At 43.8% G+C, this 14507-nt stretch overlaps 1 protein-coding gene across 1 annotated transcript in view; it reads left to right on the top strand.

Moving 5' to 3' along the window:
* Positions 1-14507, top strand: part of PRTG (protogenin) — a 160337-nt gene that overhangs the window by 104258 nt on the left and 41572 nt on the right. The window contains exons 8-10 of the mRNA XM_019504261.1: positions 496-660; positions 1591-1896; positions 4081-4269. Coding sequence (XP_019359806.1) covers positions 496-660; positions 1591-1896; positions 4081-4269 — 660 coding nt within the window. The remainder of the gene's footprint in view (positions 1-495; positions 661-1590; positions 1897-4080; positions 4270-14507) is intronic.

Raw genomic sequence — 14507 nt, 5'->3', positions numbered from 1 at the left:
CTCAAGGCTAAAATGAGATCCTTTGCAGAACGACTTCTTTCTGTTTGTTTTGTTGTTGTTTTTAAAAAAAGAATGAAGCCTTCACATTCTTCACAGTCTAATATGAAACCTCTGTAAATAGGTTTTGAAAAAGCACACTGGTTCGAAACAAATAGATTTAAAGACTTGCTACGAATGATAAAGCTATTAGAGCTTGTCTGTTGTGTTACTGTACACTGGGCACAAATTGTTGTGACTAATTCTAGAAAGGGGTTTTAGAATTGATTAATTGTATTCAGCATTTTTTATTCAACCAAAAATCCTGAGCCACCATAATCTATAAGACACAGTTACTTCCATGTACAAAAGGCTTCCTTTATCTGGATCATTTTAAAAAAGAAATAAACTCCTTAAACTTGCAGGACCAGAAAGATAGATTTAGTCACCACCCTTGGATCTTCTTGTGCTAAGAACTGACAGCAATTTTTGTTCCTGTTATCTCCTCTTTTATTCCAGGTTTAAATAATGAAGAATATCAGGTGGTTATTGGAAATGACACAACTCATTACATTATTGATGACTTGGAACCAGCCAGCAACTACACCTTTTATATTGTGGCTTACATGCCCATGGGAGCTAGTCAGATGTCAGATCATGTGACTCAACACACCCTTGAAGATGGTAAGTTAAATAAATGTGGCAGAGTAAAATAAGCATTTTTATTTGCACTGAAACCAGATGTCCAAGCCTGTGCTAATGCTCTTGGAATATCTTGAATTCCCACTGACATCATTGGCACTTTTGTGTACGTACAAATGCAAAACTGAGCCAGCAATTGAAAAGTGAGAATAAAAAAACATTCCATGTTATGCAGGGTGTATTTATTTTATGCTGAAAGAACATGTTGTTACTGAATGATTCAAAAGGCTGGTCTCTATTCCTTAACAATTGTTTGTAGCATTAAGTAAGTGTTAATAATTTGTGGGGTTTTAGGATTCTAATGCCCTCTTTTACCCTGCTAGCAGTAAGATTCATTGTTCATGCACACAGTTAGTTGTATTATTCATACACTGTTGAAATGATAATGTATATAACTTAAACAATCTTTGCTTCATCTTTTTGAAGGGGAAATTACCATTTCTATCTAAGAGACCCTTAAACAATTGAGGAAACTTTTTTTAGTTAAAAGTGGTTATTACGATATCTTAGATGTTCAGAAAATACTGTCTTCCCCTTATTTCCTATGCAGTGATACAGCTAATATGTGTATTAATTTAATTAATACTTGTATTAATGCAAAACTGCTCAGGTCGGACGCAGTAGTTCCGCATGATGCTGATTCTTACCACAACAGCTGGTGACAGGTGGAAAGTGCTGAGCCACTTCCAAGAGCAGGCTTGCTAGGGTTCCTATTACATAAGGAACTGTGATCAGTTTTAGAATGATCTCTTCTTGTGTCTCTATCCTCCAGATCTTTTTAGCTGGCTTTCCAGCTTTTTCTAGGACAATTTTACTGAAAACTCACAATAGTAGATACTAGGTTAAGAGTTTTCATCCGCTTTTCCCCTGTGTGCTTTAAAAAAGATACCTAGTCTTATTTTTTATTTTTAGTTCCTTTGAGAGCTCCTGAAATTAGTTTGACAAGTCGAAGTCCTACAGATATTCTTATTTCCTGGCTGCCAATACCATCCAAATACAGACGAGGCCAAGTGGTCCTGTACCGTTTGTCTTACCGCCTCAGCACAGAGAGTGCTATCCAAGTTGTAGAGCTTCCAGGGACTGCAAATGAACATCTTCTGGAAGGCCTGAAGCCTGATAGTGTCTACTTGGTTCGTATTACTGCAGCGACAAGGATAGGCTGGGGAGAAGCATCTCTGTGGACCTCCCACCGGACTCCAAAAGCCACAAGTGTGAAGGGTAATTCTTCTTTGCTAAGGTCCTTTGAAGAAAGGAGCATTGTGTACTTAGTCCCAAATGTATTTTAATCTGTACCCTGTGGGAGGAAAATACCTCAACAAGGCTTTTCCATTGCATTTGCTGTTGTGCTGAGCACATGTTGCTATAAATTCTCATTTTGTGTTTGTAATCACAAGGAGTGAAGTTGCACCACGTGGTTGTTTTAATTATTTAAATGTATGTGTATATATATTCAGATTTATAGGCTTCCCAACAAAGGGTCAGGATAGCATACAGTGGGTGCATCTATACATGCGTTTGATCCAGGATCAGTTTACTCATAAGTAAACTACATGTGAGTAAACAGTCCAGGGCAGGCATCTATGGATGCAGGGAAGCGGGAACAGATTTCCTGCTAATGGCAGCAAACTGCTCCTACTTCCTAGGGCCCTGCAGTAGGCCTGTGCTGCCACCGGGGGAGCTCTAGGCTCTCTCTGGGTGCTAACCCAGGGATTGGCAGGAGGCCAGGAGACCGCTGGCTCCTAGCCAGGGCTGGGACATTATGCTCTGCCCATGGGGGCTTCTTGCTGCTAGGGCAGCCATGGCAGCAGGGAGCTTCTGGCTCTGACTCCCTGATCAAGGGCAGGGGACTTGGAAAGAGCTGCAGTGGAGGTTGTTTCCCACCCAGCTATGCACTCATGGAGCTGAGCAGAGAACAGGCTCCCCAGCCCCCACCAGCAGGGAGCTACCACATGGGGCCAGTGCTGGAAGATCCTTATTTCCTAGCGCCAGCTCAGCTGTGCTGGCACCAGCTCTGCAGTTGTGGAGCTGGCACCAGAAGATAAGGATCTCCCAGCCCCTTGCTCCCTGATTGTGATCTCACAAGCAGCTCCTGGGAACAGGGAGCAATCTCCCACCCTCTGTTGGACAGCTGACCAGGAGCAGATTTGCTCCTGGTCAGGTGTCTACACAAGCACAACTGCACCGTTACTAATCGAAAGTTAATTTGCTACTTGAATTTGCAGGTAGCCAATTTACTCGCAATTAGCAAGGTTTACTGCATAGTATGTACGTGTCTAGATGCACATGCTTACTGTTCAGTAAAGTATCTTGTGTAGATGTGCCCAGTAAGAGACAAACAATATGTAAAAGCAAATGGAATATAATATGAAAAAATGCTATCAAGCTTGTTTCAGTGGCACAGTTTGAATGAGACATGATTATTTGAATTATCCTATATTGTATTGGGTTTTTTATAGGTATAAAAATGAGAATGCTAATCTGTTACTCTGTGCTGCTTTTTAATTGTATAGTTCTGTATTTTATCATTATTTATTTGACATTTTATGTTAGGGATTTTAACTTCTGTTTCTAAGCAGAAGCAGCTCAAACATTTTACCAATTGGCCTTGTTTAACAGTGATCTTGAAGGCTTTTGTTGTATCTTGTACACTTAGAATTCAAGTAATGGCACTACAGTTTAGTACCAAAAACATTTGCTGTGGTTTGGGCTTTACCCATACCAGTCATGCATGTGGTTACTTAATGGACACCCATCAATGCAGTCATACTTACGCATATGTGTGTTCCACATGTAAAGTCACTTTATCTTGAGCAGTATGATTCAGAGGGATTTTACTTTTTTGTAGCCAAGCTCATTACTCAGTAGCATTGTACTTAATGGTCATACACCTCAGCATTAATGTACATTCACCAAAAAGTTTGTAGAGGGTTTTTTCTTAAATGTACTTAATGAAGTGCACAGAGCTCGTGTTCTGCAGTAGGAGATGCAATCCTACGTTAAATGCTTGGAGCACAAGGGAAGTAGGAAGTTACTGCTAATTACTGTAGCTCTGAATAACTTTAAATGTTACCTCTAACTTTAGATCTGACATAATATTACAATTTTAAAATGCAGTAAGCCAAGTGCATAACTTGGGGGACTAACTAATCAAGAAAAACTAAAATGTTTAACTCATATTTATTCTCCATAATGAAAATATTAAATTACAAAGTGAATCTTTCCTTGAGCTAGCCCTGGGATGTGTCTACATGATAAAGTATTAACTAATGAATTGTAGAGAGAGGCTAGAATTAAAATCTTGGGCAGTACTGGGGATGTTTTGAATTCTAGAATGTTGCAGAAATATATTTGCAAAAAGTAACTTGTTTCAAAATGTAAAAAAGAAAAAATTTCTAACTACAGCACCAAAGTCTCCTGAGTTGCGTTTGGAACCACTAAATTGTACAACCATAACAGTAAGGTGGCAGCAAGACTCTGAGGAAACAGCAACTATTCAAGGGTACAAATTATACTATAAGGAAGAAGGCCAGCAGGAGAATGGACCAATTCTGTTGGATGTCAAAGACCTTGAATATACCATCAGTGGTTTGGGTGAGTATATGGATTTATTTCTCCCCCCTACCCCCAATGCTTTGTCAAGGACAAATAATGAAGAAACAATGAAGTCAAAGGGCATCTAGAGACAAGCCGTAAACTTTGTAAATTTTGGAAAATTATATCACAGAACTCTACATGAGACCTATAAAGGAACAAGATTGGATTAAACCTTCTATCCCCCTCCCCCAACAAATAAAGTTCATGAGTCTGGATTTGGTGTCAAAGTAATTCAGTGAATAATAATATGTTGCAGAATACCTATATTTCTATACTTAAAAGAATAGAGAACTTTGCTATTGGCAACCTGTGGTTTGTGGGATGGATCCAGCTCATGGAGCTATTGGATTTAACCTGTGGAGTCAGGGGACGGGAGGGGCAAGAGGGTGGCAAATGGAAATGATGGCATTCTTTTGTGGGGGGGAGGGTTGCCCATGGTGCACCACAGCCAGGCAGCAAGGCGAAGTAGCATCAGCATCTAAGTCAGGGGTGGACAATTATTTCAGCTGTAGGGCCGCTTAATGAGTTTAAGGAGAGCCCTGTGCAATGGAGCTGGAGGCCTGACCCTGCTCCCTGCTGCCACATATAGCTCCGGGGACTATTGGGAAGCAGGGAGCGGAACTGGCCTGGCTTCATTGTGTGGGGCTCTGCACCACTTCCAGCAGAGTCCTGGGAGCTGCATGTGGCATCAGGGAGCAGCAAAGGCCAGCGGCTCCATCACACAGGGCTTCCCCCCGGTGGCACATGAGTCCTAGGAGCTGCATGTGAGCCACTGGGAGTCCTGTGCAATAGACTCAGGCTCTGCGCTCCTGTCACCCCATTGGGTGCCAGCCCCAGGCTCTGTTCCCACCCAGTTGCAGCTTCTCCTTGCCCACCAGCACTTCCCTACCTGCTGTCTAGAGCGCTGCTGCAGGGACACGAGGGGGAGCCGAGCAGTTCCCACGGCAGCAGTTGGCCCCACCTGGAATCTGTGCACTGGCTGGGGCTGGGGTTGGGGCTGGGGCTCTCCCTTACTTGAGGGTAGGAGCAAAACATGTTGCCCCAGTGGGAGTGAGCAGGGCACAGGCCCCATGCAAGTGCAGCAGGGGCAGCTATGGGCTGGGCAAGATGCAATTAATTGATGGGTGCCTGCCCACAGGTTGTATTTTGCCCACCCCTGATCTAGGTCCTAGTGGTAGCCCACCTCAGACCCAAGCTTGCTGTCAGAATGTGTTGCTGTCTTCTGATGTAGAATTTGGCATAAAGATTTACAAGTCACTTGGAAGTGCTTCTATATGCAGGTATAACGAGCTATTTCAGATTTTTTTTTAAGGTGTGACCAGTACTAGAGTCAGCAAAATCACAGAAGAGCTTGACACTGGGGTTTTTTGTGTCAATATGGCCTACTTTAACTTAGGGCCAAGTGGAGAATTAATCTTGACTAAATGATCAGAATTGACCTGCAGTCTTAACTAGGTCAAATGGCCTCTTGACCATGATCAGATTTTCTCATCTGCTACATCTAGCCCAGATACCATTTTAGGGAGAGACTGAGGAAAGCATTCTGCTCTGTTAACTGGACAACTGACCATCTGTGACCATTTTTAGCCAGAGCATCTGGCAGCAGCTGACTGTTTAACAGAGCAGTGAGAAAAAAGGGCAGCAGGTTAGGAGGATGTGGCTTCTATGTCTTGAGACATAAATATTTTTTCTCTTCTCCCTTCCCTCCCTTTGTCTTATTCTGCAGTTTACAAAAACACTGTGAGAAAAATGTAAACTTATTCATTATGCAGCCTCTGAAGTAGAGAATTTTTCCTAATTCATCAGTTTTCCTCTGATTAAACTTCCTTTACAGAAGGGTATAAAAATATTTTGTCCACATATACTTTTACCAGTAAAGTGTCATCTTCTTCACTGTTCCTTTACTGGTACGAATTTAGGGAGAAATGAAAGCCAAGATGAAGTAAATCTGTACTCACAAAACTTGTAATTTTCCTGATTACAATCAAGATTTTTAAGAGGATGTGCAAAAATTTACATTCCCAATTTTTCCGTGTCATCATTACACACAGCATCTGAAATTGTTTTCTGCATTACTCTAACGTACCAGCATTTAAAATGATGATTTTTCCTTTGTCTCACCTGTCTCAGTGTTGATGTCATAGGATGGATGCATAAATTGCAGAGTATTCAAGTAGCTTTAGACCATGTGCTAGTGTGCTGAATTTTAGCAGGTTGTGGCTGAAGTTGTATTTGAATGTGGATTTCAAACATGACCTTTCTTCTTTAGGGTTGTTTTCATATTTTTGTTTGATTTTTATTTTTTTAATTTTTATTTTTGTAGCCTGCAAGAGAAAAAAGCAGTGCCCAATGTCAAATTGTGTGTTAAGTGGCAGGGTAAATGTTACATGACCTAGATTTTTACAGCTAAGTTCTTTACATCTCCTTATTGCCAGGAGAAATCTGGACAGACTCCTGATAGTTACAGTATATGTCTGACTTTCATTAAGGCATGCACATGCTGCCTGCCTCAACTTTTTGTCAACACTGACGTTTTGCATAAAACAATACATGACAAATGCTTTCACTTACAAAATATCAGCTTGATGTTTAGATGATGCTTCAGTTAATACTCCCTGCAATCTGTAAACCCACAGAGTTCAGTCTGCAAGAATGGGTATGCATTCAGTAATGAAGAATTAAACTTCTCCCTTTCAGTGGGATTGCTTATGTGACATCAAATAATTCCTGATTAATTTGTTTCATTTCTGTTTCTGAGTAAAATAAAATTTTGGCCAGTTTATACATGGGGAATTTGCTTGACCTGGAAGAATTGTGCCAAAGCACTCTATAACCCATTTCCCAGATTATCTGATCATAGTAAACTTAATTTTAATGGACCAGAAGATAGCATAGATATCTTTATGTTCCTTTATTTATTTGTCTTACTCACTTTAATGACATGGTTTTAAGGAGGCTATCAATAAATGGGCAGTTGAAAGGATCTGTGGCATCTTTATCATACATTGCAGGCATTAATAGAACACTGAGGTGTTCCCAGGAGAAAGGTTGTGTGGAGGGAGGAACAGAAGGCACTCTCCTGGTATTGCGTAAGTACCTATCAGGGTAGGTGATTGGGACTTGACCCTAGGGGGTCACAGCCCAGGGGATCAGGAACATACATGACTAGGTGGGTCAAGGAGTCTGAGGTCTATAGGAAATGAGTTTAGGTGGTATAACCATGAGCCTGGGTAGAACCATGAGTTGGAGGAATAGGGTTAGGAACAGGAAGCAGGGAACTATACCAGAATCACTAGCCAGAGAGTCAGGAGCATGGAACCAAAGCTGTGGGGGACTTAGATATGGATAATAGCCAGGCTAAGTCATGGGGACATGGGTCTGGACTGGAGTCTGGAGCACAAGGGGCACAGACAGAAGTGTGGCTCCCCGGTTTAACTCATGGTGCTTCACAGAAAGTGCCATGAGTTATACCAGTCCTTCCAATCCAACAGACTTTAGCTGTTGTATCAGGAGGGTTGGGGATCAAGCTCCAATTTGGAGCCAATCTCTGCAGTCTCTTTTCCTTGCCCTGTTTCCCCCTCTTCAAGCTTGTTGGTGCTGTCTCAGGATTGGAGGGAGAGAAGGCAGGGGAGGGAGGTCCATTTGGGGGTTTTCCCAGCCTGCACTAGAGTTGGAGGAGCTCAGATAGGGGGCTCCAGTCAACCCACCTCACCCTCCAGTGCTGGCTGAGCATCCCCCAGAAACAAGCTCCCTATGAATTGCATCAGCCCAGCCCTGCTGCAGGTTCACTTAGATACAAGTTAATCAAGGCTCTCTACTTTGGAGCACCTTCATTTGAACCCTTGTGTAATGAGGATTCAGATTGTCATGGGATTGGGCCCTTTTAAAATGCTCTGCAGCTGTGCACTTGTGTTAGGTCCTGGCTGTCGAACGCTTTCAGGGGCCAGACTGGGTGGAAATTGTCGCTTCTGCCTGCGCCCAAGAGGTCAAGGAGGTGGCAAGGCAGTCTGTGGAAGCACAGTGGGCTCAGCTGAGGTCTGGAACAAGCAATCAGGCTACAGCCAGGAACCCATGGACAGGAACCAGGAACAAAGATGAAGCTAGGCAGTTAATGAGCTGGACCCAGGGCACAGGAAATCGGGAACAAGCAGGAGCTAGGACACTAGGATCAGGCAGAGAAGATGGGGGAACTAAGAATCAAAAGCAGGAATCAAGAAACTAAGAACCAAGAAATCAGAAGCCCAAGGGTAGATGGGGAAGTATTTGTCTTGTTGAGCAGCCTGCTAGGCACTGGAAGGGCTGCTGCTTATAAGCAGGCACTAGCTGGAGAGCCACTGGCACCCTGGCTCCTGACAATACCATAGAAAATAAGTAATTCCAGAAGTTGGTTATGTTTCTATAGTAATGAATAATGTGGAAGAAATTCTGGTGTTGGCTTTCCAAGCTCTTCCTCTGCCTCCTAGATTAGACTGATCTCCTGATAGCTTACCGTTTTCTTACACATTTTTAACAACTGTAGATCAGCATCTACTGAAATGTTATACCTATCACTGCTGCTGATTTATAGAGAGGCCAAAAATAGCATTCCTATATGGAATCTGTTATTTTATTGTTTCTGAGCAGAGTTGTTAATGTGCATCAAGCCATTTGAGAATATGGAAACCATGCACAGTGTGGTGTACATCTTTTGAGCCACACGATTTTACAAGATACATAGATACGTAAATTACATTGTCTGCTCTGAGAAGATTCTTATGTTCTACCATTGATGTCAGCACACTTCGGATTTTGCCATTAACCCTCTTATTTTAGCCTACAGTGACATCCATCTCTCACAAATTAGTTGCTTTTTACATTTGTTTTTAAACCTTTTATTTCATTCAAGAAGATCGTGATAGAGACCTGTATAAGAAATGCTACATACTCTAGACCAGGAGTTTCAACCTTTTTTGGTTGGTGTACCCCTGGTGGCCAGTCAGTGGGGAGGGGGAGCAGGCAGTTTCCCAAGTGCAGCAGTGAAAAGGTGCTGGCAGCAAAACCAAGAGTGCCAGTGGCACAGCCAGAAGTGTCCCCCGTTTCTCTGCACAATTGCCACATACCCCCTGGGGGCTTCCCAAGTACCCCTAGGGGTACGCATACCCCTGGTTGACAACCCCTGCTCTAGACATGTATCATAATCCTACATCTCTCTTAAATTTCTGGGAATATATTTTTCTGTTTCAAATATCTCAGCCCCCAACATCCTTAATCCCCACTAATCATTTTAATTGTAATTTTTTTCATTCTAATAAATTCTGACTGGTGTCATGAATGTGTAATTATACTTCCTTTACCTTAAGTGTAGAATATGGAAGTGAAACAGATTCTTGGTAATAGACTGATGGCTTAGAATAACAAAAGTCAAGTGTCCCAGCAGCTGCTTCCACAGTTGATTATCTTAGTGGTTGTTTTTCAGTCCTGAGTTGCTCCTTATGTACCAGGATAGTGTAAAGCATACTTTTAAATAGATGAAAGCAGTCTCTAGAAGTGTTGTCAAGATTTGATGCATGGTTTAGGAAAATACAGTATGTACAGAGGATATTTTAGGATCTAAAGCTTCCTTGATATTTAAGTAAGAAGAAGAGTTGTAACTTGTGTTTGAAAAAAAATTATGTTGCTTGCTTTCTCTATCTACTATATTGATGTAGTGCTGTGGCACCTTGGGTTGCCCTGAGATCCTTTTCAGGGTGCCATGGGTGTTAGCACTGTTCGGTATGCAAACTTGATTTGCAAGCAAACCAACAGATTTCAAATAGAAATATATAGTGTTAAAACACTCTGGCCTGTTATGGTCTTTATGTGTTCTTTGCAACAAAAGAATTACTCTGTTATTTTTCTGCACTTAGAAAAATGACTGAAAACTAAGAACTGGCATTTTCCAAAGAGTGCCGTGAGTCTAATGAGTGTGCCTTGATTTCTAATAAGGTTTCTAACAAGTTCTAAAAATTCTGAGAACCACTGATATAGCATGTGCTTAAACAATTAGTACAAACGTAAGTCAGTAAAGCCAAGGTCAGCTTAAACTTATTGACGTTTTAGGTGTAGCCTGTATGCCAGGAAAAGATGAAAGTGAAACTTGCTACTTTATAATGCTGATGTTTCTGAGCCTAGCTAAAATGCGGCTTTTCAGGAATAGTGAATTATCTGTCACTCTTGCACTAAAACCCATTAGAAAAATCTGATTTCTGATTGGCTTTTTGACTCCATAATTTGTTTTTTTTTCTTGTTACTTTTCATAAGCCATGTACAAATGTTAATTTTTAGTGGTGGAAAATTTCTACCACTAGAAACAATTCCAGGAGAGGGAGCAGTACAGATATTTATTCTGCAGCCACCTCCTCTCCTCTGCTCTTTGTGCCTTCCTGCAACCGGGGTGATCCCACTCTGGGAGAAGCATGAGCTTCTCCAGTCTTTCCATTTCTGGGGGACCGGAACAGTGGGGCAAAGTCCCTCTCCCTCTTCACACTGGGGTACCAATGTAAGACAGTTGTTAAAGGAGCTTGCAGTACTGCTGCTTGCACAGGACTTCAGGCAAGAGGAGCCAGGCAGGCAAAATCCTCACTCACTTCACACACCTGGCTCTCTAGTATGAGGTACAGACAGGACTTGGTGTGTTTTGGCTTGTTACCCCAGGGAGAGCCTCCCAAAGTGTGGTTCCTAGTGCCTCCACCCCTGCTTACCCTTGGTGCCCCCCATGGCTCAGCTGAGTGTTTGTGGGGGGATGATTTAAAACTCGGAAGGGCTTGGAGCTGGGCAGACAGTTCCCCCCCCCTTCCCCCCAAGCCCAGCTCCCAGTCCCACCAGCTTCCATTTGCCACCTACATCTCCAACTGATGAGCAGAAGTGCAAGGGGAAGCCAGTGGAGCTGGGAACTGGGCTTGGAGAAAGCCTTGGGGCAGCATTGCTCCTTGCACTCCACTCCCAGTGCCTGGGAACTGAGCAAAGGGAGCGGAACAGCAAAACCCCTACCTGCTTCTCGCACTGGGAACTCCTGTGTGAGAAGCAGGTCAAGAGCAGCTGACAGCTGCTTCCCCCCGAGTCTGAGTTGTGGGGGAGCACCTGACCCCCATGTCTTCACCAGATTGTGGTGATCCTCATCTGGAAAAGGCACTGGAGCCTTTGCCCCAGCTCTGCTCCTCTGGGTCCCCAGGAAGAGTTAAGCTGGAGGAGAGTATGCAGACATTCGGTCTTCCAAGATAAACTTTCCCATGAGCAATTTAACCCTGGTTGTTCCTGGGTTATATTCTCCCAGAGCAGCCATTTTTGCTGTGGAAGAAAAAGTTTGAACATCTGCACACTTTTGTTTTCTATTGGGAAATTGGCAATTCTCCAGAAACCAATGGCAATTCTCCCAATAGAAACTGAATGTCTGTACATGGGTATAGGTTGAACCCCAGACTGGCCAGGTTGAAAGTGTTCCTCATTACTTTGTTGTAAATGTACCATACTGCTTTGCACACACTGATCTACCAGCCTTGTAGCCTTATGCATGAAGTGTGGCTCCAGTGCTAGTTCTTTCACTTTAGACTGAGGTTTAGGTATATTACTAAACAGGGCCAGCTAAAACAATTTTTACAGTTGCAAAGCAAGTAAAGAATACCCAGACTTGGAAAGGAGCTGCATCTTGGCCTGTATCTGTGGTGCAAAGCCTATCAGTTCATGAGCAGCAGTTTACTGTCTTGTCTGATGATTGGTACTATGTGCTGCTAAGATGAGGCAAGCCTCTTTTTTATTAGGAAAAACGTTGGTTTGAGTATGATAATGATGTTGAATAATATGTTAAAGTTCACTGTAAATAAACTACAAACCAATATGTAAGGTAAAGTGACAGGACTGGACGTAAAATTGGAGTGTCAGCAAAGTAGAAGCACAAAATTAGTGTTCAAGTATGTTAAGAAGAATTTAATATTTAATATGTCACTTTTTAAAATTTTCTCTGTCTCATGTGGCTTCCTACCACATGTTTGCCAGATCACCTCTCTCACCCCAGTGCAAGTCTGCCCAGTTACTCCTATTTATTTTTTAATGGGATTATTTGGCACAATAGTCACCATGTAAATGGAATTAAATGTTGTCACCGGAGTCAGGCTTGCCACTCTCAAAATAAATATCCTCCGTTTCATGCCGACATTTGTTTATGTTAAAGGTCTTGGCATTTATTTTTCATCAGCAGACCATTTCCTAGCCCCAGTGTAAAATTCCATTAACATTATCACTTGAATTTGCGACAGGAGCAGACCCTTGGATGCATACCAAGCATTTTTGCCTCCCTTTTTAATTCTTCTTTTGCTCTCTCTTGCTCTGTAGAGTTTGACTTCTGTAAAATACATTCTAATTGTGACGCTTTGAATTTGCTTCTCTGGTTTGTATTTCCAAACAGTTGTGGAATAAATGCATTTAGGAGCTGAGGTTAATTTTCTTGATAGGAAAGTTTGTCTGGCAACTTTCTGACTATGTAGTACAAGAGAGATTGGCAAAGTGAGAAAGTAAAGTAAATAACAACAAAAGAATCAGATATAAAGACAAAAGCTCCTTTTCCCCTTATCAAATATGTTCAAATGACCCTTTTAGAAGTATTAAAAAAAAAATAACTTCAGGAAGGCCATTAGACCCCTTGCATACTCTGTGGCCTCTATTAGGTGTGTACGAAGCGGCAAGTATTCAATTCGGATTCAGCAGATTTGGAGGGATAGTGATTTGATTCGGTGACTTGGGTTACTGTCCTGATTCAATTCGGCCGAATCGGATTTAAAGATTTGGCGCCAATTCAGAGATTCAGCCATAGACTACATAGGCATCAGTCCTTGACCATGCTGGACACAGCTGCCACTAGCTGGTAAGTCTGTTGCGGTGGGTGGAGCAGGGAGGGAAGGGACATGGGGGTAGGGTGGGGCAGATCAGTGCCCACACAGAGAAGGATGGATTGGGGCTGGGACAAGCTGCCTAGCCAGGGTGGGGCAGCATGTGACTCAGGGAGGGGGGCTTCTGCCACTGTGCTGCTGTGTGCCATCAGTCTGGGAAGGCATGGGAGCGGGCATGTGCCCCCGGATCTGCATGGGGCAGGCTGGGCCAGTGTATACTTTGGGTGGGCAGTGAAAGATGCTGGGAGTGGGGGCTGTGCCCCCCACTGCTTGTCCAGCTGAGGCAGGGGGGCACGGGATGTGGGAGCAGGAGCTATGCCCGGCTGCAGCTTGCCTAGCTGGAGGGGGTGGGGGGTGTGATGCAGGTGCAGCTCACTCCCAGAGTGCAGCCTGGCCCAGCCTACCTCAGGCAGATCCAGGGGACAGGCCTGCTCCCATGCCCTCCCCAACTGGTGCACAATGGAGGGAGCCCCCCTCTCTGAGTCCTGCACTGCCCCCCACCACCGCCCCGGCTGGGCAGCTTGTTCCAGCCCCAGCCTTAATCTGTCCCTCACTGTGGGGATGTTGATCTGCACACCCCACACCCCTTCTCTCCCCACTGCCCACCACAACAGACTTACCAACTGGAGGCAGCTATGTCCAGTGTGGTTGAGGACTGCTGCCTGTTTAGTCTATGGCCAAATCTCTGAATGGGTGCCGAATCTTTTCCGAATCGATTCAGAGGTATCCAATTCGATTCAGACCTTTAATGGGTCTCCTGAGTTGATCTGGAGATTTAGCCGCCAAATTGGGCTGAATCTCCTCTGACTCAAATCAGCTACTGAAGTTTCTCACAGCCCTACCCTCTATCTGTACCAGGCTGACACTGTTCGCCTGCTCTCCAGAGGAAGTGGTAAGTGGGTTCTGCTGACACGTTATCTTGTCTAGTTTATTGGAGGCAGGAATGGGTTTCTGGAGAGAGCTAAGACCTCTATGGTAGGAGCCTTAAGCATGTCCAATCAGAAGTAAAAAACCTGTGAATAATCTTTTGCTGCTGCCTTGTTAAACGGAAAGGGAGCAAAAGACTGCACTTTGAGGAGGAGTGGAGGTGGGCAGTGAAAGATGCTGGGAGTGGGGGCTGTGCCCCCCCACTGCTTGTCCAGCTGAGGCAGGGGGGCACGGGATGTGGGAGCAGGAGCTATGCCCGGCTGCAGCTTGCCTAGCTGGAGGGGGTGGGGGGTGTGATGCACTCCCCGGGGGAGGCTCACCTGGGCCTAGAGTGAGTGAGGATTTAGTTAGGGAGCTTCTGGAGGGGCTGGACATTTTTAAGTCAGCCGGCCCGGATGATCTTCACCC

Source organism: Gavialis gangeticus, unplaced genomic scaffold (genome assembly GCF_001723915.1).
Source record: "Gavialis gangeticus isolate Ggan-Ray unplaced genomic scaffold, GavGan_comp1, whole genome shotgun sequence".
Taxonomy (NCBI): Eukaryota; Metazoa; Chordata; order Crocodylia; family Gavialidae; genus Gavialis; species Gavialis gangeticus.
Note: the sequence above shows the minus strand (reverse complement) of the source record. Positions and strands in the feature narration are given on the sequence as shown.